Genomic DNA, 25,869 nt, shown 5'->3' with positions numbered 1-25,869 from the left:
GGCGGCGCGCGCTGAGCCGCGGGTTCCGCGCAGGACCCGCTCCGCGCCGCGCAGCTCCGCGGTGAGTGCCGAGGGGGCCGCGCTGCGCTGCGCCGGGGCGGGACCGGACCGGCCCGGACCGGACCGGACCGGCCCTGCCTCGCGCTCGGGGGTCTCCTCCCGCGTGGAGGGGCTCGGCGCTGGCGAGCGGCCACGGGCGCGGGGGCCGGCCGCGGGCGGGGGGCGCGCAGCGGCGCGGACAAAGGCGCGCGATCTCGCCCCGTTTGGGGAACCGGCCCTCGAAGGACGCGGGCTGGTAACTCGCACCGGGGCTTCTGACTCTTCTTAAACTTTTACTGCGACTTTGTTTTTCTCTTTTTTCCCCCTTTACTTGTGAACACCGTCTTTTCAGCGTTCACACCCAAAGCGCGAGCTGAGGGTTCGCAAGGTGCGGCTGTCCTTGCGGCTGAGGGGCTCTCCCGGTCGGTGGGAACCTCGGCGCGGCTTTGCCACGCTCCGTTTACGGGGAAGCGGTGAGTTTCTGTCCCGCTGCCGAGCGCCTGTGCGCAGCGGCGGGTGCGCTCGTCCCCCGTGAGGGGCTCCTGGAGCGCCCAGGAGCGGATCTGAAGGAAATACGGGGGGGAAAGTGAACTAGCGCCTGCGGGATCAGTGGCAACCAAGTTATTTATTCGGTGTTCCGAGGTGTAGCTGATATTAAAAGATGTCACGATGGATTTCTTCGGCACTCGTGTTAGCTATATTCGTTTTGTTGGGTATATAGTGAATCACGAAAGAAATTTTCGGTGGTTTTCTAGTCTCCGGTAGTGGGGAAGGTTACTTCTGTCCTCTTGGCTCGTGAGACACTATTTAAGGTGTTTTTGGAACAGATATAGCACTTGACTCTGTAAAGTGCTAAAAAACAAAGAAAAATGAGAATGCTCAATATTTTTTCTTTTTTCAGATTTAGGCCAGAAGTTGTATTAAATGATACTTAAAATAAAATCCTGACCCCACTGAGGTGAGTGGAAGACATCACCTGAAGTGTGTTGTAGTGTGACACTTGCATAGCACGCTTGTTCCCAGCCCTGTAAGAAACTGGAATCGGTGGGATTTGAGAATGGTCAGCCTCTTGCTGGATTGTCCATAAAACACTGTGTTTTATGGGCAAAATTCTACTCGTTAAGCTTCCCCCCCCCCCCAAGAAAAAAAGAAAGTACAATCAGTTAAAGACTTATATTTCATCTATATTTTGTTATAATTAAAGCTCCTAGAATCATCCAGTTGCTTAATTCTAGCTGACTAAAAAGTGTTTTCAGAAGTGTTATTAAATTCCAGGGAGAGAGATATAAGCCTTATCTGATGAACTAGTCATAGGCTCTTTGTTTAAAGTGTGTCTTAACTCCAAAGTTATAAGGTACAATGTTCACCTGTTTTCCATGGGCTCTCCTGATTTACTTGTCCTTGGGACTTCTGGCCAGTATATTGCAAAACTTAGAGAAAATGAAAGAAAATGATTCAGGTGTCTGTTGTTCTGAAATGAGAAAGAATACCTGCAAACAACATCTACCGAAAAGATAGAAAGGATCCAGTCCTGCAATCGTATACCTAAGTTAAAGAATAAAGATATCATGATATACTAAAAAAAATGTAGACTTTCAGGAGGTGAGAGACAGCAGAGTGCACACTGTTAAATATTTTCCTGCTTCTTTAAACAGTAGCTCCCTGAAATAAGGGAGTTTCTTTGTTTTCCTTCCCCCCCCAGCTCTGAAAGATGCATTTTCTTGTTTTATTTATTTTTTTATTATTTTTTTAAGTAGGCTGTTACAGCAAAATGTTTTATCAGTTGAATATACACAATTCATTAAAAATGGGTCTGGTTGCAGAACACTTTCTGGTTTTATGCTGTTGTCTATAAAAATGGGGATCAGCTGGTGGTTTTGGATCAAGTGGTGCACAGCTCATTATTTTAACAATAGTGGCTCAGCTTGGGAGGTTGCCTAGGGAATTGATTTACTGCTTCTGTCCTCTCACCCCTTAAGGCGGGTGTCCCACAATGACTTTGATCAATATCACCAGCGTTCCTAAAGGGAAATAAAATTTTCACCCCATAGAAGCAAAGGAGAGGCCACCCGCTATGAACAGATCCCAGTTTTGCCTGAGTCAATCTGTCATTTAAAACATTGTCAAGAAATACCCATAACAGTAAAACAGTTTCACGATGAGCAGCAAAATACAGGACAAAATTTGTTTTGTGTGCAGTAGTATTTACCTCCAGATTTAGTCCTCTATTCAATATTTAGCTTTCCCCTATTTCCAGAAAGGTTTTACACAGAAGCTGAATATTTTTTGTTGGATCTACAAAGTGATCTTTCTATTAATAAAAAAACTTTTCCTTTAATGAAACTTGAATAAGCATTTGGGGGGCATCATTTGTTTGTTTTTTTGAGATGCCCCCCAAGACCTGATCTAGTTTAACTGATAACTTAGATGGCAAAGCAGTGCCACAACTATAAAGTTCTCCTTACATTTAAGGAAGTCTAGCAGTTAAGAAAAAACAAACAAAAAAACAAAATCCAAATTCTGAAGGCAGAGGTCTGTTTGCAGGTCTTTTAGAAATCTCCTGTATTACCTTGGATAGGACAGATTTTATTGCCAGAGCCTTCAGGGGGAGTAAGACCGCAGTGCATAATTGCCTTGCGGGATTTTGCAGAAGCTTCGCTTATTAGTACTTCAAATTCACTTGAATGTGTTGGAATGAGTGAAGGTGTTTTATACACACAGAGTTATGGTGTTTTCCTCTTGGTACAGTAGGATGCAGAGCGTGTTCTGGGCAATCATCATGGCTATTGCACTGTGGAGGAGTGTTAGAGCCATCAGAAAAGTGCATTTCCCTCAGGCCACAGAGCAGGGCTGAGCAGTGCTGCGAGATGAATTGCTTCGAACCCCTGGGGTTTGAGCTGTGCTAAGGATACATCTGTCTTTGCTTCCAAGTCCAGAAGCAGAAGGTGCTCCCTGTGGAGCACTGCTGGGGCTCACCAACGTTAGTGCAGACTGATCAAATTGCCAGGAGGGTTTTTTCTGTTGTTCTTTTTCTTCCAGCCACTCTAGAGGTCTGAGCTTGCCTTCTGCTTTCCTGACTTAAGAAATATTTTCCTGGTTGTTTGGTGTTATGGAAGCGCTGTCTAGTTGTACCTGAGTAGCTGTAGAGTGATTTAGTGTGTACATTTTGGACACTGAAAGGCAGGATGGGAGATCCAGAAGGTGATAAATAACTCCCACAAAGGGAGTTCTAAGACTCCCACAAAGGCTGTGGGAGTAAGGAGTGTAAGGTGTGTGCAAGAGAGGTGGGCAGAGCTGCTGAGAGGAGGAGGAAGGCACCTGTTGCAGTGCTAGAAAAAGCCAGGCATGCAATGCTGGGAGTGCAGCTCGTGCCCCTCTTGCGGCTCAGGCCCACTGGTGAGCAATGTAAACCTGCTTCAAATGGGTTTGGTCATGTGCACTAAAGCAGTGCATCATTCTCAGCAAAAGGTGTCTGTGCGAGTCTCTTCAACTTGAAATAACCCAAGGTTACTTGCAAGAAATTTCAAGTGGAGACAAGCTGTTATGTGAAGTAGTCCACACTCCATTAGACTTGATTTACTGGGAATGACACAAAGTTCATTTACCCATGCACACCGAGCATGACCAAACGTGTGGCTGAGATGGAGTACCACTGGCTGTGTCAGCTCTAACTGCTCAGATCTAAAATGGGCATTGCTGAGCGTGAACATGTTGCCTGTAGTCTTTATTCTTTGCTTGGGCTCAGTTCTATCTGTGGGTGACTGGCAGATTGATTCACAGCAAACTTGGCAGTGGCCCTCGCAAAAAAAAATGAAGAATAATGTTGTTGAATACCAACTGTATCAGTTGATGACAAATGCAAAGGGTCTTGTTATGGTGTGAAGCATCTGTTCCCTGGGGGACTGCATCTCAGTCAGTAAGTAGCTAAATATCACACAAAACATGTACATGGCGGTGTTGGCATAACCCCCTTCAGGCACCTTATTTTTATCTTTATATTTTATCAAACTGTTTGAGTTGTGCCATGCTGCAGCAGAGCAGCAGCCAGGGTTTCATAAATTATAGCTATAGTTGTAAGTTCAGAAATAGCTGAAGCAGTGTTGCCTGTTTCAAATAGTAGGGTCTCATCATATTAGCAGTGTGTCTGAGAATTACTAACATGTCCAAATTACCAAATATTTAGTCCTCCTGGTGAGAGATGGATGCTCTCAAGCAAGGTCTTGTGTGCTGTTTACCACCTGTCTTTTACAGGGTGTGTTTCTGCTGGCCTGTTGAGGAAGACAGGTTCTTTTTAAAGCTGAAAAAACACCTACAGGATAGAAATATTTATCTTAATTTCTGGAAACAGATGAGGATTCCAAAATAATGATCAGTGAGAACAAGGTAAGGTTATACACCATGTTCATCTCCATGATTTCATGGCTTTAATGCACCATTTTGCTGCTGAGAAAAGATCTGAAAGTCTGTGCCAGGTATTTTCAGAAGCTCTTAAGGGTGTGAGGGTTTTTAACAGCTGTTGAGTGAAATGCTTGCTGTGTTGAATCTCTGCGAGAGATTCACTTGCCTTTTACATTTTACTCTATAAAGAGGCATACAGGGCAAAGCAGTGTTAACCAGTGCTTCAGCTAAAAGCAGTGCTGGGTGTGTTCTTGAATGACCAGAGATCTCTTCCTCTCCTGCTGACGCTTCTGATGGTTCACCCTTGGTTGCCTGCTCAATATCCGTACCACCAGATTTAGTAGTGTGGAATGGCAGCTTTTTTTTGGACATGCATTATAATGTAATAAGAGTTTTGCACAGAATACTTTGCTAATGCAAAATTCTGATTTGCTTTTAGTGGTTTTCTGATGCTGAAAGTGGAAAGATTTCATATAGTTTAGTCATGTTTTCTGAGTGTGGGAAAATCTATAAAAAGAGTGGTAACTGGCAGTTTGTATGGGATGGTGATCTTTCATTGCTCTGCTGCATGTAACGTGTTTCTGGCCTGGTGGGGGGCTAGAATTCTTCTGCCCCTTATGGGGCATTAGAGGCTATAACGGGCTCCACTGATACCAGTTAAAATGCACTGATAGTTTTGGAAAGCCACAGTACCTTCAGAGAATGTAGTTTCCACTGCAGTTATAGTATCTAGTTATCACATGAAAAACTTTCAAGTTTTGTGGTACTGAAATAATTTAGCAGAAGGGTTTTTCTGCCTTCCTGTGAGGTATCAAGAACCAAAAACTCTGAGGAATAGTGTTTGACGTATGGCATCATGGAGGGAAGGAGGAACCATGCTGTACCCAAGTACAGACCTGTCTGTCCTTTGCCAGGGCACTTCTGAAATACTTTTGTGACTGAATCAGTTCTAGTTATGACTACAAGCTCTTGAAGATGCTTTGCACCTAAGAGGAATCCCAGAAAGGGGTGTAAGAAGGCAGGATGGCTGCCTGGCCCCTGGTGCCTGAACTTCACTGGGAATATAGCATCCAGATTAAAAAAAAAAAAAAAAAGCACTTGTCTGTTGCTTCTCTTTGGCAGATTCTCTCCTCCCAATATCGGAAGTCAAACAAAAACTAGTGACTGTGTCAGCAATAGCAGTCTTCCTTCCAGGAGGATGGGTTTACTATGCTTTTGTGCTTAGGGAAATCCCTTGCATTATTGCCTGTTCAAAGAAAGAGGCCAGAAGGTGATTTCAGGTGCAGTACAGATGCACAAACTATTGGCATGGATGGCTCTTAAAGCTGACAGTTCTGGGCTTGCTTTGCATTCCACCGCCCACTTTGAAGGGAGTGGTGGTGTTTGTCCCATGGAAGAAGTTGGAGAAAATATACAAGGCTACAGAATCTGAAGATGCACTGTAGATGAACAAAAATAGCATTACCAGTTGTGGAGAAGTGAGTTCTCTCTATAGAAAGAACTTCACTGTAGAAAGACTATTGCATTGAACATCTCTGTGGAGTTTGAAAACCTTTGAGTAGCAAAACCAACAAGAGATCTGGATTATCTGGCAACTTTGTGTACGGAGAGCTAGCAAAAGCAACTGAAAGGTATGCAGAGGACTGGAATGCTTTGTAAGGAAATTTCCGTGCACATTTACTCCTATTTATCAATTTCATGTCTGCTGGGACAACTGTTCTGCTGAAAGCAGAGTGTGAGGCAGGTGTCCTCTGAGGCAATGCCTGCTAAGCGATAGAGGCAGCAGCGTGCTGCCATCCTGGAAATAATTCCTTAAATGAGAGGAAAAACAAATTCCATCTAGGCTTCTTGAGGAATGGGTAGCAAATGCTAATTCCCTTTCAGGGTCTGTTGCCATGGGGAGTCAGTTCAAATCCTTTCTAATGCCTTCCTCAGCAGCTACTTGTGCTGACGCATGCTTTTCATGACTTCCCAGAAAGAGCAGAGAAATGACTTGAAACAAAAGTTCCGTCAGCATTAACAGCCATGGGAAGACTGGGCTTTGCTGTTTGTTAGCTGTGGGCAGGACAGATCAGAAAGATGTCCATTATATTGGCCACTACAACTTGACTGGCCTCCTGCCTGCCTTGGGTGGGCTGAATGGGGGGGAGGAGTGGGACCTGGGTAACTTGGGAGCTGAACATCACGAGTGATGCAGTATAGCAGAGCTGTACTTACTCCTCTTCTGAAACCCGAAAGGGCAGCTGATGGAGCAGATTGTGGACTTCAGTCCTCTAGGTTGGTCCAGATTAGATGCTATTAGGGTTAGGCTGACTCTCTCCTATCGGCACGTGCAATATCTGGGAGGCATGCACCTTGAGGTGCATGGGAGCAGCCACAGCTGGCTGCTTTTTGCATCCATGGCACTGGCTCTGTGCAGTCAGGTGCCGTTTCCCGAGTACCCCGAGAGAGCGCTGGGACTGAGACAAGGGATTGAGCTAGTAAGGGGATGATGAAGAGCTGTGGTCTGATGTGGTAATACCGATGGCAGAAGGCAACAAGTGATGATAATAATGATGATACTTTGGTTTGCTGATTGCTAATTGCTGCAAAATTAACAAAGATTTGGATACAGCTCTTTGAAACACTAATACTTAAGAAAGCAAATTGGCATCAGAATCTGTCTTCATCTTGCAAAAATGTGTTTAATGCTTTGATGGAGAAATAACCAAAACACCATTAAAAAAAAAAAATCTCTGCATTATCAGGTAACTTCACATGCCTAAACAGTATGCAAGTGCAGCATCTGTATGTAAGATCTGTATCCTAAACCCATACTCTCTTGTGACCTTTTCCCCTTGGATAGACAACTTTGACTTCCAACAGTTTCTGATTGGTCCCAGTGAAATCCACAGGAAGCTTTTCTTTTCTACTACGCTGGCTTAAGCAGCTTGGACACCTCTGCTGCCAGCATTGTTGTGCCAGCACAGCTGTTTTGGTGGCCTCATAGCAAATTAGATTAGGGAACTGATCTGGCAGAAAAATAACCAAAACAAAAATCTCTTATTTTATTAATCCCAATCAATTCCTAGAGGAATAAGAGAAGGATCAGATACTAGATATTTTTACCTTCTATTACCAAATATTAGCAATATTTTCTTCTGCTGGTGCTATTTATAGATAAATACTTGCTGTTGAAAAATGTGTGCAACTTTGTTGGTATTTTTTCACTTTTTTGTTTGTACCACAAGATACTTTAAATTCTAGGAAGTATACATATATTTGTAAAATAGTTTATATCTATATCTATTTTTTAATTACAAGAGCAATGCCAATTTGTGGGCAAAATTCTTTTCATATCAGCACTATGAATCTCTTTTCTGATGTGGTAATAGATACCTTGCACTTGTTCTATAGGTGTCACTTTAGCAATGTTTACAGAAGTTACTTTGATTAATGTAGATATTTATTGCTGATTAAAGTGGAGGTTTGCACAGATGATGTGTGGAACCCTTAAAGTCTGGGTTTTTATGGCATTTAAATCTAAATCTGCATCAATTGAGACCAGATTAAAAGCTGAGCAATATTGTAGTGACTGTTAGTGGCTTAGTGAAATGAGAAAGAAGCCCAAGCTTGGGGGTGTCTCATGAAAAATTGTCATGTTAGGATTTTTTTTTTCTTTGGGGGATTTTGTTTTTCTGGTCTAACTGTGACTAACCTTTTCATTTGATAGTTGCTTTGTTTTGCAGATACTGTTTAAAAAAAAAAAAATACAGCCTCTGGCATGCAGCAGTTGGTCTCTGTGTGAAAGCTTGAAGGTTGTTCCACCAGAGGATTTGTTGATACTTTCTTTAGTTAGTAAAAAGATGGACTGAAAATGGGAGATTTTTTTGTGTGTGTATGTTTCACTGTTAAGCCTGGGAAGACATTCATGTCCATGGCTGCTGATAAACGAATGCAGGAGGAGTCCTACAGCATATAAACTTTCCTGGTTGTATGTTGTAGCCTAGGCAGAAGTGCAAATGACTTTGCTCCCTCTTTTCAATATCTGTCATTTCATAATATGATTGTAACAAAGGGCTGAATCTCTGGACTGTTGCTCTAATAATGTATATAATATATGTAGATATGTTGTGAAGCTCAATTGTTTAGTTTTTGAATACTACTTTGAAATTTGCCAATAAAAGTGCAAAGTATTTCTACTCTGATTTGGTGGCTCCCCTCCCACCCTCCCTGGCCTGCTTGCAGTAACTGGAAGCTAACTGGGTGCATGTGATGTGGTTAGCAGAGATTCTGGGTGCCTCTGCCACAATCACAGCTGCCAGATTAAAGATCAGTGTTTCTCTCTGGACAGAATATTCCTGCTGCTTAGTGCCAGACAGATGGTCTTTTCCACCTCCCATACAGATGTCTGTAATGCTGGTAAGAGTGCTCTCTGGCCATATCTGGAATGAATACAGTGTTATTTCCAGTCACACACTTAGTGCGTCCTTTGCTTGACTCTGCATAGCTCTTCGCATCTCTAACCTATTCCTCTCTCTCTCTCTCTTTTTTTTTTTGTTTCCTCTCCATTATACCTTCTGTTTTTATTTATGCCACTTGTGGCTTCCAGTATATCTTTGAACTATTTTCTTTGTAAAATTTGCCAGTAACAGATACTTGAAACAGCAGCAAGCTTCCAAAAATACGGATTCCTCTGAATATTCAGCATTTTCTAGTCTTCATCTTCTGGGGAAGAAAGAATTGCCAGTCATATGAAGTTTTCTAATTTTGGCAGAACTTCTTGCAATTTTTTTTAACCATATAGCATTTTGCGCTAAGGAGATTTTTTTATTTTATTTATTTATTTATTTGGAAAGTACGATTCACAAAAATAAATATGTTCACTGAGTGGGTACTGGGACAATGAGCTTTGAAACTGGAGCTGTGGTTTTGGCAGAGGGAGGTAGTGGTGAGCTACAGTATCTGTCCTGATAGTAGGAGCCATTCATACTATCTGATCGACTTCACAATGTTATCTATAGAAGTGCTTCAGAAACAAGGAGGGGAGAGGGCAACTCAGGAAAAATGAGATTAGCAATCTCTCCACTCTGTCTACTGCTCACTTAACTGCCAATTAATCTGTTTTAAGAATTCTCCAGAGAGCTAGGCACAGGCTTCGAACAGAGTCTCCCTCTGGTGCTAAATGGACATGTGCTTAATACCCCCTTCACATTAGGGACCTGAACAGTGTCCAGGTTAAATATTGCAGCTAAATATTTAGATTATGCTACTACTTTCTGAAATAGTTTTTGCTGACCATAACAGTCAGCCTGAGTTGAGAAAATGTTTCGCTCCAGTGGTCTGCTCTCCCTCCAGCTGCTGGTATAATAGTGCATTGTGATTCCCTAGAATGAATTCCTGTTTCTCTGCACCACTCACTAAAACATGTTTCTTTGTGTGAGAGGAGAAATCGCAGAATACTGTGGAACCAGGGAAGAGTTAGGTGTTACGTTCTTGGTGTTAAGCCTATTGTAATAAGAGGCATCTATCACAACCTAGACAGAGCATATGCATCTTCTGTTAAATTCAAAAATGTGTGTGTATATATATATTTAGCTTTGCAACTTTTGAAATCAAATAACTTCATAAAACATGCATATAGCAAAATTCTCCTTGTGAAGAATTTAGCTACTATGTTGGCAACAAACAAAAATGATTTTTTCTCATTCACATATGTATCTACATACATGTGCATGTATGTTTGTGTATGCATAACAGAATAACTTTTTGTATAGATGAGACAGGTCCCATTGAACTTTGAGCAAAATCAGTTTACTTCCAATAATAACACTTTTGTAAAGTACAGTTTAGCACTTATCATAGCTAATGTTGTCCTCTTTGGAAGGACTTCTCTTATGGAGCACAGTATTCAAAATGCTAGCATAACCCAGCTGACGTATTTAATGGAAATTAAAAGCTAAAATAGAAGCAGCTCTTTTGAGCTCCCGTATTTCTACAGACCACATAATAGACTCTGTTACTTAACTTGGGTGCTAATACTTTGTATATAAATCTAACGTAGATGGATTCTTGCCATGCTGCAGTAGCATCTCTGCAGTGACGTGGTGAGGTGACAGTCGCTTTACCTCTTGGACTGAATAGCTTTATGCTGGGCTCAGACTCGAACCTGCAGGAATTCTGCTTGCCATGGGAGGGTGGCACCCCTCGGCTGAACACCCTGCACAGCAGATGAGTTAGCATTGCTTTCAACTCTGCTTCTGAAGGTTGCATCATCAGTAACTACAGAAACAGTTGTGAACTTACACTTGCATCTGTTAGGATTTAGGTAGCTTTTTGCCAGAATGGTAATACAATCCTTTTCTATTTGAACATAATTGTTTACTGGCTTTTTCTACTCAAATAGCTTATTCTATTTGTATAAAAGAAGCTATACAAGTATTACCACTCATTCTGATCTATGGCATCAACAGGAGAGAAGTTGTTGTACTTTTTCTGCTATATCAGTGTTGAAATGGTACATGTTTGTGTACAGTTAAGCTGTTAAGTGTGTGTTCTTTCAAAATGGTTTTGGTCCCAAAGTTTGTTCTTTGTGCAATACAGTAGAGCCTGATCCTGACTGGGCTGTCTTAAAGCTTGAAAGTAAGTAACTTTGAGGATCATCCAAATAACTGCTGGTGTTTCTCATGGAGGCTTTCTTACAGAATATTTGTGTCAGCTGATGTAGCCACTTTAGGATTCTGCCTTCATCTCTGCGGTGCCAGGGAGAACCTTTGTTCTAAGAGCAACCACTAGTGTGGGAGAACCCTTTGTGCTAAGAACAAGAGAGTATTGTATCAGCATGGGCCGTGAAAGGGGATGGGGGTGAAGAGTTTCTTTCAGAGGAACTACTTATATCAATAGCAATGTTTTCCCCATGAATCCCCCCATGACTTGAATTCTGTGTGGGAGCTGGGCAGGAGATAAGGAGTTTTTTCTTCCACGTAAATTCTTAGTGATGAATATTTGATACAATTTTCTCAATTAAAACATAGTGCTATTTGTATTTTTTTTCTAGCCTGATGTGATAAGACTATCAGTAGGCTAGACCAAGGTGGTAGGTATTTTCAAAGTTTAGGAATAATTCTAACAGCTTGTGCCTTACTAATTAACGCTAGAAGAGTGGTCTTTGTTCTGGCAAGCAATAATAAAAGCTCATGGCTGGCAAGGGCAAAAGTCCAAGAAATGTAGATGATGAAATCTGGCAGGGGTAATGGGTAATTACTGCTTAGTGTTCCAAATGTTAGTAAAATATGCCTTTTTTATAAACAATACATCTGCCATACCCAAAGCACCCACTGTAGTGGAGATTGTGGTGGCTTTAAGATGGAGCAAAACAAAGAAACTTTATCAGTTCATGCCTATAATAGATCATTCAGACCATCTCTCTTCCCTATAGAAGCAACAGAAGGAGAGAAATCTCACATTTGCAATAGAACAGCCTCCTCACAAAATCTGTAAGGGGAACACCTTAGAAATCAGATTAACACTTGCTTATCAGTCCTCTAATTGTTGCACTGATAATCTAGAAACATCACTTTGCACTTTTTTACCTAGCTGTTGGCTTCAGCCACATCCTGGTTGCTTCTCCTTCAGGAGAAAACACTGTCACATGCTGCCTGAAATGCTACCTGGCTGGGATGTTCCTGAGTAGCTGAGCTAGTCCAGCAGCTTGCTGGGGAGGAAAGGGAGAAGTCTAGAGGTCTGCTCCCTTCTCTCTTCCAGGTCACAGGATATGACCCCTTCAGTGCTGATATTCTCGGACCTTCTCTGAGCTAATTCAGCTTGTCAGCCCTCTAGAAATGGCCTGCTTTTTCCTGGATTAGTGAGTTGTAAATCAGCTGAGAAGTGCGTGGTGACTGACAGAGGTGACAGGCTGGTGGGTTTGGCCATCATGTGGAATGGCGCTCCCAGGTAGAGATGGGGCTGGGGTCATTCCCAAGGATGCCAGAAACAGCTTGTAATTCTGGGCTCGTCAAGATCAGCCATCTTGCCTTCAATGCTGAAGGAGAACTCATCACACTGAATGGGGAATGAGCTCACACAGGTAGTTCTAACAGCCAAAAAGGCATTTTCCTGGCAGGAGAAAAGTCTAGATTCTTCTCTTTCCTTATAGCTGAGTATGGTGGTTGGGTGTAAGGAAAAGATTGCATTTTAATTGAAAGAAGGCCTGAGGGGTGCTATAGCCTTGAAGGAAAAGGGAGATGATGTGTGGGCCTAGTGCAGCAGGTCTCCTACTGAGGAGTCTCTCCTTAAAGGAGATAAATGGTGTGCTTAAACCAGTGCACTGCACCCTGAGGGAATCTGGCTTCAGGTGTGTGATACAAAAGGAAGTTGTGGGCTACTGTTTCCATCACTTGTTAAGAGACAGTATCCTCCCTGCATCTGACCACAAATCAATGTGGTGGAGGCAGCCTTGAATTCAGTGTAAGAACTCTCCCGCGGTTGGCTCTAGATTATAAGACTCTTCTGACAGGAAGAAACAAATTGAAGTTTCAAACCTGGGAGAGACTTCAGAGGGTAAAGAGATTAAATAGGTTAAAAAAAAACAAACAAACAAAGCCTAGGCAGGTTGCTCAATGGAAAAATAGAGAAGCATGTTCCTTCGTGCACAAGCAGCTGTTCTCTCTGCTGCTTTTTTCCCCTTCCCTGAAATCCTGTGCGGTTTCCTTCCTTTTATCCCTGTGAAGTTCTTCAGGACTAGTTCCAGTAATGTGTGCACACCTTTCCATCTTGTCTCCGGGAATGGAACCTTGCCAGAATGCTTAGCACTTCCCACATAGAAGCAAACACAAATCCAAAGCCTTTGACACTTGCTGAGTTTGTAGCTATGGAGAAACTCCCTGCTTGCCCTGGCTGTTTGTACCCCGTTATTCCCTGGAGCTGCTGAGAGGTGTTCCCAAATAGCTGAGACCCCTTCAGGGGAGCACAGAGGGAGGGATTTCCTGTCTCCCGCCAAGGCTCTCACAGGCCATTTGATTTTACCCATTGACTTTTCTGTTATAGACGTACACCTGTGTCCGGGGAGTGGGAGGAGACCATAATATTTTGACTGTATTCTTCTGAGGCTTTACACAGCCTCATCAGTGCGATGGCTTCAGAGGCGCGCGCTAGATGAAAAGAACAAACTTCGCAGGTGGCTCATGGAATCACAAGACTCCCTTTTAAATAAAGGAAGAAGACAATTTCTCATTTCTGGACTCCTCACCAAAAAGCTATCTTTCAGCAGAGTGGAAGGTATTTGACCTTGTGGTGTTACATTGTAATGCCTGCCTGGAGAATTTTATAGTCCTTCAGGAAGAGATGCAAAGTGTAATATGCAGGGTGGGTTTTTTTTTGTCTGTTTGTTTTGAAATCACTCAAGCCAAATATCTGCTTTCTTCGGCAGACCTGCAGTCTTGGCGTTTAAAGTATGCTGTGGTGTTCTGTTTGGGGGCTTCTGCCACATGACACCCTGGCAGCAGGTTTAAGAGATTTGAACAGGAACCGGCAGTGTCCTTACAGCCAGCCTGTGGCTTGCTTTGATGAAGACAGCAAGCAAGGAGGAGGGAGCTGTTTGTGGGAAGTGTGGGCAAGAAGGCAGCTGGGTTATGATCAGAGTGAAGGTGGGAGGGAGATACAGTGGGAGATCAAAGCAGGCTTGCAACAGGAAGGGGTATCTTGAATGTTAAAATAAGCTTGAACTTCACAAAACAAAAAAGGGAGAAGGAGGAGACAGTGAAAGGATTTGTGTCAGAACACTAGACCAAGGAGTTCACGTTTTTTTTTGTATTTCCAGTAGCTAATATCAAAGAAGTATGAAATGCTGGTTTGCTTAGCCTTCACCATGACTGTACACAATAAGCCCTGCTGGGATGGGATGCATTTTTGCAAGGTCCAGCTTGCAAAACAAAAGGCTGAAATTCTTTGAATGGGAATTCAATGAAACGGCTCAAACAAATACAGCCTTGTCTTGAGATATAACCATCAGCTTATTAATGAGTTAACTTACACTGTTTAGGTCTCTGAAAATAATTGTTCCAATTGTTTCCATTGTCCTGGGTTGTGGCAGTGGAACAGTGGGTAACTCATGATGGAAATGCTCCCGAGCACTGAAGGGGTGATTGTGTGGCACCTCATTGTTCGTGACTGGCTTCAGCTACTCACATTCCCCTCATTTGGCTGGTCTTTGTTTTACATTGGCTTGCTGTGTTTTTCCATTTTGACTGGTTTATAAATATTATTGGCCTGATCCAAGAAAAGTTGGCGGTCAGAGGACTTGGCCTAACAGAGCTCTGGGGCCTGCGTCCGAAAAGACTGCGCTCTATTCTGAGCACTTACTGATAGTGGCATCTGTGGCAAATTATCCATGAATATTCTGATGGGCTTGTTCCTGATGCTGCTAGCACTGGAGGCGAAACTCATACTGTGATGGTACTGGGAGCCTCGGTCCTGGCCGGGGTATTGATCTTCTGTCGAGTCTTGCACAACTTGCCCAAGAGCAAGAGAGAGCCTGAACGAGGATCATGCCTGGGAGCAGCAATGGGGACTTCTGTGGGCACCTGAGAAACACGCTTGGTTCAGAAGGCCATCGAGGGGGAGTGTTCAGGCTCCCCATTGCTCTCGTGGCACTGTGTTGGGGTGCCCTCACCTGACTGAATTTACTAATAAGGGCATTGCTCACATTCTTTCTGTTTGGCCCTATTGGAGATTAGTTGTGCTGTCCCTTTGCGCTTGTTTTGCACAGACTTAGACCTCCTGGTGTCCCTTGTCAGAGAGGTCTTGTAGGCTATCTCATTTTTTGACATGTTTGCTTTTTCCTTAGTGATTTGGATGATGGATCTTATCTGTCTTCTGGCAGCATCTGAAGTGTTCATTCACTCTGTGCCTGTGCCATTAAGTTCTTTTTAGTGCTACTACAGATGGCTTTTATCCTTGCAGCTTTGTTTCTTGGGTTAATTTGTGGGGAAGGAGGGCCTCTTTGATCTGGCTGGCTGCTGGAGGTGGTGCATGTAATGAGTAACCAGCAGATGACAAACTTCATATTTTTTGAGTGCAAAGAAACAGTGCAACACTTCGGTAGAGCTTCAAAACTTGGATTAAAAAACATGCACAGTAAATGTTTGGGGAATGTAGCGGGGGGGGAGAAAAGATGGTAAAGCAATTTGACAACTTATCCTGTACGTTAGCATGGTGTAGAATTGGTGAGTGGAGTTCTGAGATGGGAACGCTTTTTCCCTGTGCGAAATTGGGGTCTCTGGGGGCTGAAGGAGACTAATTTCATGTGGCTGTTGTAACCAGCCTCCCCAAAGGTGCTGCTCATAAACGGCCTGTGCTGGTGAGAGCTCATCTGTAGCTGCAATGAGTGGTGTGTGCTAGGGGCAGGTGTGTGCCGGCTCTGCAGGAGGAGGCAGGGTAGTGCTCGAGGCACTGTGCGCACATAGCGCTATCCTGTGGTCTTGAAATTGGGTGGTTGTTGCCCTTGATTCACCAGGAGTGTGTGTGCTTGGGTTGTTTGTTTGTTTTCTTAACTGGGGAGAATTTACGTTGTTTTTGTATTGTTTTGTGGTGTTGGTGTTTGCAGTTTATTTTTATGCTGTCCCATATTTAATAAACAAATAGGTTACATTGATCATCTCTCCGTGGTCTCACAGTAGCCTGTGGGGCTGTGGATGTTGATTACAACAAGAAGTTCCCCTGCCTGGTGCAGGGACCAGGGAGTACGGGGAGCTCACCTAAGTACCTTTAAACTTGCTAGTTTAAAGCGATGCTGACAGTCTTTGTGGAGCTCGTTGCAAGTGGTCTACCTGCACCCCTCAGCTGCCTGTGTGTCCTTGGAGATGGGCGTGCTCGGGGAGTGGAAGGCCGCATTTGTTGTAATATTTTGTATGGAGCTAATGCGCTATTTTGCATAAAGGACTCAAATACTCTTTTGCAACAGTGCCTGCAGCAGTTGTGCACCTCTTGCAAATTAAGTAATCTTTTAATTATCCACACTCTGCTTCATTTTGCAGGGTAGTTTGATGCTGAGCACGAAGTCTTCCTACAATGAGTTACTGGAGTCTGGATAAGAAAAGTTGTCTGCAGTACTGCAGGCACTTTTTAGTGGACAACGGCGCGTTTCACGGTAAGCTGCGCGTTACCTTCTCGCGTTTCCCGCCGCTGTGCCGGACGCCACCGGCCTGCGGGAGTCGCACCTGCCTCGCCGCTCGCGGGCTCGCTCTCGGGTCGGCCGGTTCCTAAAAAAAAAAGCGCGGCCGCGAAAACGGGTTTATCCGCGGGCCCTCCGCGCCCGGGGCGCCAGGGGGCGCTGTGGCACCGCGCGGCGCGGCCGTTGGGCGGGAAGCGGGCGGCCGTTGGGGCGCGCGGCGCGGCCGTTGGGCGGGAAGCGGCGGGCGCGCGGCGCGGCCGTTGGGGCGCGCTGCTCCCACCCCTCCCCCACCGCCCAGGCAGCCCCAGTCCTGAGGGGGGGCCGCGGCGGCCGTTGGGGCAAACGCCCGCGTCGCGGCGGACCCTGCTTAGCCCCCTGCCCGTCGTGCCTGCTCCTGCCCTCACAGATGACGCAGCGGTGGCTTGATCGAACCCAGAGCAAAGCCGGGAAAATATGCCGAAGGCATTTTGGTGTAAAATACTTTCTTTTCCAGGACCTCTCTTTATATTCTTAAACTTGCTGTATCTATTAACAGGAGAGCGTACCTCACCCACACACGTTTCTCTTTGCAGGGTGGCTTTAGGCCCCTCTGTGCTGGTGAAAGCTGCCAGGATCAGGGAGTCTCGCCTTGTGCCTGGCAGAGCCCCTGCAGGTGGTAATGCGCAGGGCTAGCTCTCTTACTCCCAGAATTATTTTTCTAATGCTGTTTCCTTAAGGCCCAGACCTTGTATTCCTTAATCCCTTTGAAGTCAGTGATTAGAAACTCACCTTAGGGCAGAGTTGTGGTGCTCTTAATAACAGCAGGATAGAATGCCTATAAATTAAAGATTGTTTTGGAAACAGATGAGTATTTCAATGTTTTTTTAGGAAGCTAGAGAAGTTTGCAGCTCACATGCTTTGATCACTGTGGTTATGTCAGCACTGGCGAAGCTGATGGTGTAGTGAGAGGATAAATCATTTGTCAACTTGTGCATCTTCCCAACAAAACCCTGTTCAGAGATGACCTGTTTCTCCCTGTGTTGTGTGGGGGGGTTTTCTTTTTGTTATTGTTGTTTGCTTGATCCTTCTCCCTCGGCACTACTGGTTCTGGTTGGGACACTAGAAGAATACTAATAGCTTTCTGGTCTGTCTCTGACAGCTGCATTGTCATGCGCCTTCACCTGTGTGTTACACTTGCGGCAGGCACTACTGGGAAGGCTTGCTCAGTTTTAATGAAGGCATTTCCTGGAATAATCACAGCAGAGCTAGGAAGGTGTAACTTTGTGTGAGCCTGGCTTTACCTCGACTAATGAATCAGCACTATGGTGCAGTTGTGGAGAGCTGTAATAATAAAATAAATAACTGGATTGTAGAGGCATCAAACATAGCTGTTTTCTGTTTACCTTAAATTTTTATGTGAAGAATCTAGTCAGTTATGTATATCATGCCATTAGTCACCATCTTAGATTAATCTACACTGTATTAAAATATCCATCAGTTGATTTCAGTTAGGGTGTATGTGATTGTTTTCTGAAGAGTACGCTCTAGGCAGTAATACCAGATACTGTGTTGAATAGTAAGGGCACGTTTACTGCTGCAAAAATTTAGTGAAGGTTGTAATCCCTACTGCATGAAAGCTTGCAATTTAAGTAGCAAATGCAACTGGAATATAGAAGGTAAAACTTAGCCCTGACTGAGCAACACAGGAATTACAGGGTTTCAGTGAAAAAGTGACTGAAATTGGGGGGTGGATTTCACAAATCTGTTGTCTCCAGACAGCTGTTCTGCTTCTCAAGTTAAATAGCAGCTGGTTCTTTCTCCCCAGCAATTGATTCAATACAGCTGGGCTGTTGTGTGGGTGAAAGGCTTTCTCTTTCACAGGGCTGGAGGAGAGGGATGAGGGTGATGTAAAGCAGTCCATCAGCAGTGGTTGCATCCACTGTGTTCTAGGTCAGTCTAGCCTGACTTCTTTAGTACTGGTGAGCATTTCAACAGCAGCATGGATAGAAAAGCAGAAAATAGAGGCTTGCTGCCCCATGGTCAAGAGGAGCTCTGCCTATGAGCAGAGGCAAACTGAGGAGGAGGAGGAAGGCATTCACTACCACAGGGATTTATCAGGCCACTCATGAGGTCCCACTGATTTCAGTGAGATCACTTGCTTCCTGAGTTATCTGATTTTTGTGGAAGGAGAGAGTTGTGTCCCAGGTGACTTCATCCAGGTCCCCCTTGACTGAGTCTGAACATTCTCGCAGTATTTTGATAAATGCCTGTCTATGGCGGTTCTGTCCAGGCAATGATCTGCTCCCTAACATGAGTGTGTAACTGGAGCAGTTATGTTTTGGATGTTTATTTGCAGTCTTGCTATTCCAGATTAAGGGAGAGAAGAGTCTGGTCCATCCCCTGTGTCTGAAGGTGGTATTTTGTAGTACAGCAGGAAAATATCTTTGTTGCTGATAGACAGAACATTGGATAATTGTCCATTAGCATGAAGTCCAGTAATCTGTGAGTAACTATTTAAAGGATCAGTCTGCAAAGTGATAATCAGTTAGAGTACAAAACATAATTAGCAGAAATCCTAAACCTGAAAGATTTTGTGGCCTAATTTGTCTTTCATTCACAACTAGAGAGGATTAATCCCTTTGTGCCTGTTCCCCCCCCCCCCCCAAATCCTTCTGGCCTTCTGTCTCCTCAGCCTAAGCAAGACACTGCAGTTAGTTGCTTTCCCTCTGTTTCCCTATAGAGAGGAAGCTAAAGTCCCTGTTGAACAGTAACAAAAACAGGTGGCAGTTCCCATCACCAGGATGTGAGAAGACGTGTGCATGTTCCCAGGAGTTAGCATGTTGCTCCTGAAACTTCTGAGAGAAGTTGTTTTACCATGAGACTGAGCTGATATAGATAAAAGGGATGGTGGAGCTTTTTAAGGGTTAGCTTTTTGTTGATATACCTTTTGGAGCCTTTTGTTCCTGTAGCTCCAGACGAATGGCAGTGGTGATGCACTGCACAGGTGGGATAAGTGGGAATGAGTGGGCTGGGCGTTTGTCCCCTTTTGACCTGTTCTCCTCACCTCTGTCCAGAGACCAAATGGGACTGAACGGTGAACTTTGGGCTTTACATGGCTAAGTGAATACTGAGCAACCGAACAGGGACTTACCTGTGTCTGAGGCCCTACTTGCCCTGGCAGGTGTAAGGAAACTCTACTTGTTTAAAATCTGAAAAAATGCATCTGATGTATTTTCTTTATTAGACCTCTTGACTTGGCTTCTAGTGGAGTAATTCTGACTGTGCCACTGGGAAACTAGGAAAGAAAATCTAAAGTGAACCCTACTTGGGAAAGGGCTTGTTAGCAGGGAGGGTACTGTGATCCAGCCCCATGTGATTTGCCAACATTTCAGCATTTGGATTGTATGTGTCCAGCTCTACTGTCTATTAATTCTAGTTTAATCTGCTGATTAGCTTATTTTTCTGTTATTTATGAATGCTAATATTCTGTTATCACCTAAAAAGAAAGAAGACACAACATGTTTAATAAATAGCTGATTTTGTCTCGGCAGTTCTGAAAGTTGGCTTTCATACATATCACGTTAGTGTTGGTTACTTATGCCAGTTATGTTCCCCTTTGGACTTCTCTCAGAAATATCAACCTTTTGTCTAGCTGCATTTCCATAATTGTAATTAATTCTCTCTTTTAGTTTCCAATTTTATCTTTTGGCCTCTGTCCCTCTTTCCTTTTAGACGTCGGTGTCAATAGGGACTTGACCGCTATTGGTAGGATGTCATATTAATTCAGTCTTGCTCGTATTTTCTAAATTGTACTCTTTCATTCAGAGCAATGGACTAATTCAATTGTATAGGGCATGTCTGGAATTTTCTCATTACAATACCATGTTTATTACCTGTAATTGAACCTGTAATCTGGAGGAACTGTTGCACCCCAGATGCAAGCTGGCCAGGTAAAAATATCCCACTATTTAAAAAGCATAGGATCATCTCTCTCCCTAGGGACTTCAGGACTGGAAATTCAGGGCTGCAGGGACATACAATATAGAATTTGCTGCTTACCTGTCTTCTTCTTTAAGCATTGCAAAAAAAAAACCTCTTCATACCTTTGAGACTTGCATTGCTTTAAGAACTTGAACATGTGGTGTTTACTCACTTCCAGCTGAGGTGTTTAAACACAGGAAGCTTGTGCGGACTTTATAAATGAGGATGCTGAAAGCCTATGTTTATTGGGAGCAATTTAGACATCTTGTTTTGTTAGAAACTTGGAAGAAACATCCAAATGAGATGCTAGCACTGAATGTATGAACTGTCAGAGTGCGTGCTGCCTGTATGTATATGAATGCCAAAGAGCCTCATTTGGAAGGCGAGCAGTAAAGACTTCCGCTCCAATGTGGGAGGCCATCAGCTGGAAGCAAGAAGGTGGTGGATGAAGTACACCAGATGTGGTAACAGGAGGATGGTGCCTTGCCCAGGTGATGCGATAGTTGGAGGCAAATGCCATCTTTGAGTGTCATGTAGTATGAGGAAGGCGTTTGCACTGTTATGTAGGACCCAACCTGAGGCAGTTCTGGTCAGCTGTATTCAAGGAAGGGGAACTCGGAAACATGCAGAGAAAAGGACCGCAAAAGTGGCGAGGAGGCTAGAGTATTGTGTAAGAGGACACCAGAGGAGTCTTAAGGGGGATGTGACTGCTGCCTATAAATGCCCTTGTGAAGGGAGGAAAAAGGCTTGTTGCAACTGATGGGGAAGGTTGGCACAAGAATAAATAGATATAATCTGCCCACAAGTATATAAATAGGCACAAAAAAGCTAACTTGTTTTGAGGTGGAGGTCAGTAAGTTTTGAGACATTGTTAAAGCATCCTATCTGTGCTCCTGCTCTAAAGTTGCAGATGTAATTAGTAGCAAGTAATACACTGAGAAATGTGAACACTAGGCTGGAAGCCAACCTGAGCAGTCCCTACCCAGTTCTCATACAGTGAACAGCAAATACAAACAGCAGAATATTTCTGTTCCATTCTGCAAAAGACTGCTGAACTCATTCAGATCAGACTGCTTTCTACCATATTTTAATGATGCTTTGAGACATGTGTGGTGTTAAGCAAGAACAAGTATTGATACACAACTATGTGCCTTTCCACGGAGGTGTGACAGGCTGTGTTTAAGTAATGACTGAACATTCATACATGTTATGCTCAAGTACTATACACGTCAAAATTGCCTAAGGATTTCTCATCATTTTTTAATTTTATTAGGAAAAGCTGCTAATAGCTGCATTTGCAGGATATTAAAATTCTTATCTGCTTATGTCTGAAATTTCTGGTTACAGAAGTGGAGGTTGCTGCTGTGCCCTGTACTCTAGGGAGCCTTATCTGCCTAGAAGCAAAAATGTCAGTTTTCCTCAATAACAGCAAGATACAGTACTGTGTGTGCACACAGAGAATAACGAATTGAAGACAGATCTGGGTTTAAGCTATTTTAGTAGTTTCTTTAGAGTAGATAAGCAATTATAATGTTCAGAATAGCCCTCAGGACTTGATGAACCTACTTTCTTTTTCTTCTTGCTACAAACAGTGCCAAAATACGAAGTACATCATGCCTCTAGGCTTGAAATAAGATTTTTTTTTTTTTCCCCAGGGTTTTTATAGTAGAAAAGTGGATTCTATTTTATTTGTTTGCTGGCAGTAACAATGTAAGAATGGCTGTGCTATCAGACCAAACATCCATCTACTTTGTTAGCAGATATTTGGGGCTAAAAGCATATTGGGGGGGGAGAGGTGTGTACCTAACAATAATCCTTGCTGTGACATACCCTTCCAGCATCTGCCAGTCAGGAACTTAAGTGCTTCCCCAGCCAGAAGTTGCATCCAGATCACTGAATTTATTAACTTTCCATCTGATAAGGGTGGTGTTGTTTTTTTTTTTTTTTTTTCTCCCCCTTATACTTTTGACCTTATGTGGGAATTGGCTTCAGAACTTATTTTCATTGCTGCAAGGCTTCTGCATTGGGTGTCCCTAATTTTTATATAATGTAGACAAAAAGGAGGCTTAGGACACTTTCCTTAATTGCTTGTTCCTATTTAGTTGGTAACTTTTGCACCTTTTCTTCATACTTTTGCAGCACTATACTATTTTTTTCTCCATTCTGCTCTTTCCTGACATTTGCTTTCACTGTCATTGAAAATAACTAATGATGTGCCTGATAAGACAGTACTTATTTGGTAAATTCTGACTCTTGAATTTCCTTAGGAGGAGAAAACAGGCCTCAACTTCATGTTGGAAGCCATTTGGCATGTGTGAAAAATACTAGCGCTGTGTGCGTATATCTATCTATATATTTGGGGAGAGGATGTTTGAGGGAGGGCAGTGGGTTTAAAAAAAAAAAGAAAAAAAGAATATGGATAGAAAACTTGCAGTATCTGGGGGAAGCAAAGGATTTTTCTGAACTTCTTGGGTGCAAGGGAGATCTCTTATTTGCCGCCCCTAGTGATGCTGCAGGGCAGGGGATGGCATGAAAGGAATTTAGGGCAGAACCACTAGCTCTTGTGCTGGAATGGGAACAAAGCTGTGCCTGCAACTGATCTTTTATTTGCTATTGATAAACTATCAATTCATAGTGTAATCTCAGATTAAAACAAACTCGTACCATTGGAAATGGGTAATTACAGTGTATTGGCATCTAGGATGAGAACCATAGAAGGGAAGGTTATTTCACAGGAACTTGCCACATTCAAACTGTAATAAATGGAAAAGGGTTGATTGCTTGATTACCTCACCTTTGAAAGAGTATGACTGGATGTACTGAACCAAAGGCCAAGTTTGTAAGTAGATAGGTATTAAGACATGTTATGCACATCAGTGGCTTTAAATGTCTGCCTTTTAGTGTCTTACTGAAGCAATGGGTGGAGAATATTGTGGTGATAATGCTTTCTTCTCTCTGTGGGAAAATGAAAGCAGCAAGAACAGGACCTTCACTCTGAAGTTCAGCTATGCTTCAGTGCTGCCCCCAATGTAGATACTCCCATTAGATCCAGGCCTTCAAAGGGAATGCTCTTTGAGATAGGCCGCTCAAACACCCAGCTCATGCTGGCACTAAAAAAAGAATTTTCAATAATTATTTTGCCATCTGACACTGCAGTGAGTTGTCTGTACCAGCCACCAACAAACCTGCAGGGGAAATTACTGAACACTGGCCTGGATGATGTGTGCTTCTTGCCAGTGCTCCTAGTCTCTTGTGTCAGGAATATCCAGCTCATGCTTCAAAAAGTTCTTCCAAATTACCTACTTAAATACATCAGGAGGGGAGGGAAGGAGGGAGAGATGTTTAGTCCAAGGCAATTACTTATTTTGAGAAATCATCCCAAAGATTTTCCAAATGTAATGGATGCCATTCTGTACTGCCTTTATTAGTTGTGCACCTACTGCTGTTACGCAACCAGTTTTGGACAGTTTCATGAGAGATTGCTTACAACAAGTGTTATTAGTGCTTTTTCCATTCCTTCCAGTTTGAGAAGCTGACCTTTAGTGCAAGCTCTTATAGGATTTTTTGCTTCAGTGGTCTTGAACTTTTGTGTTCAATGAATGGGAACAGAAAATGCATTACAGGCTATATTTATAGAAATGTTCATTATGTTTTACTTTTTATCCTGTAAAATGGCCTGATTAGAGTACAAGCGTTTGGGGGGAACAATATTAAATCCTTGCAGAATTGCACGTATATGTTAGGCTTGCTTTATTTATTTATTTATTTATTTATTTTCTGATGGGCAGTGCTTTATAATTAGTTCTGCTGAACCCTCATGCAAGCCCTATGCTTGAGGCTAAAGTGCCAAAGATGCTGGATATAGACTGCAGAATTCACACTTGCATCTTAATGCTCAACTTCAACTTAAGACAAAAAATGCATGGCAGAGCAGGAAAAGTTAATAATGCAGTAATTTGTATTTTGTTTTATATTTTGATTATGTAGAGAGATATCTAGAGTATGTTCATTCTTTCTCTGAGACACCAGACATAACTAAAAATGTATAGAGAAAAAAGGCATTAAGGAAATTACTTTAAAATTTACATAGATAATCAAAATGCCTGAAATGTATTAAAAAACTTCCTCTGTGCTTCATTAAATATGTAACTGCTTTTTAGAAGTCTGTATATCACTAGCTTCATCTTCAGGTGAAAGAAGGAAACTTCATGCGTGGGATGTGTCTCAAGTAACTGTATCAGACTGTTCTAATACTGAGTATTTTCCCCCTTCCATCTTTGAGTATTTGTCATCTCTTCAAAGAACAGTGTCTTCATTAATCATATATCAATGGGTAGAGTTGATAAAAGCTTTGATTAAAAATGACAAGTTTCTGATGCAGATGTTTTATTCACTGCTAGCAAACTTGTAATGAGGAGATTGTGTTACAGTTTAGATCTAAGATTAAATTTAGATGATAGATATGAAGTTGTTATTTTGTTATCTGTTATTTCATTAACTGTTTACTGTCAGAGGTAAAAGTTCTCTAATCAGCTTTTCTTGCTCTTTAGGAGCATAAGTCTTTGTACCAATTTCCAACTACTTTGACAGTAAAAAACTGATCAACCAGAAAACTAAAATTCTTCTGATGTTGTAGTTTCAAAACAATTAAGCCATGTTTTTATTTTTAAATTAATATTTTGGTACAGAATTTGCACTGTTCATGTTTTTTTACTAGGACATTTTAAGGTACAATTTTTAATGTTTAAAAACTGGGCTTCCATTTCTGACGACTTGGCAAAGGCTAACAGTTTGGGCAATAAAAGTAAGTATTCTTCAATCGTAAATGCAAGGGAGGGAAGGGAATCTCCTGGAGGCCTCAGAGCGTGGTCAGGGCTGCATCACTGCTGGTTCTCCGGTGGAGACTGGCTGCTCTGCCCTCCAAAGTGGATGGCTGTTCAGCTGGTGGCTCTGGTAATATGCCTCTTCGTAAGCACGTGGAGATGGAATCACACTGCAGGTATAGCCCCATGTGATCTCTCTGCATTCAGTCCAATGTGTAACAACAAGTATGAGACAGGATTTTTACCTTGGAATTACTGTTTGGATTTATAAAGGCAGAACTTGCTACTGTGTGTATGATGGCATACAGGCATTTGCCTTTCTTTTTCAGGGGAGTTTTCAGCTGTCCTTGTAGTCCAACAGACTTGAGCTGTCTAGAGCACTGGAGAGGCCTGTGTGTAGTGATTCCTGTAGCTGTCTAAGTCTATTCTGTTAGTTATCTGTTTTGCTGCAGTAATATCTGCTGGCTGTTCTTCCGTGGGCTTGTCCCAGGTCCTTCTCCC

The 25,869-nt window shown here is 42.9% G+C and overlaps 1 protein-coding gene across 1 annotated transcript in view; it reads left to right on the top strand.

Moving 5' to 3' along the window:
- PLCH1 (phospholipase C eta 1) overlaps positions 1 to 25,869 on the top strand; it is a 94,169-nt gene continuing 68,300 nt past the window's right edge. The window contains exons 1-2 of the mRNA XM_067301550.1: positions 1 to 61; positions 16,449 to 16,561. Of these exons, the coding sequence (XP_067157651.1) occupies positions 16,483 to 16,561 (79 nt within the window). The 5' untranslated portion in view covers positions 1 to 61; positions 16,449 to 16,482. The remainder of the gene's footprint in view (positions 62 to 16,448; positions 16,562 to 25,869) is intronic.

This window comes from Apteryx mantelli, chromosome 9, assembly GCF_036417845.1.
Source record: "Apteryx mantelli isolate bAptMan1 chromosome 9, bAptMan1.hap1, whole genome shotgun sequence".
Classification (NCBI taxonomy): Eukaryota; Metazoa; Chordata; class Aves; order Apterygiformes; family Apterygidae; genus Apteryx; species Apteryx mantelli.
The sequence above is the reverse complement of the archived record's forward strand: the minus strand, read 5'-3'. Positions and strand labels throughout refer to the sequence as shown.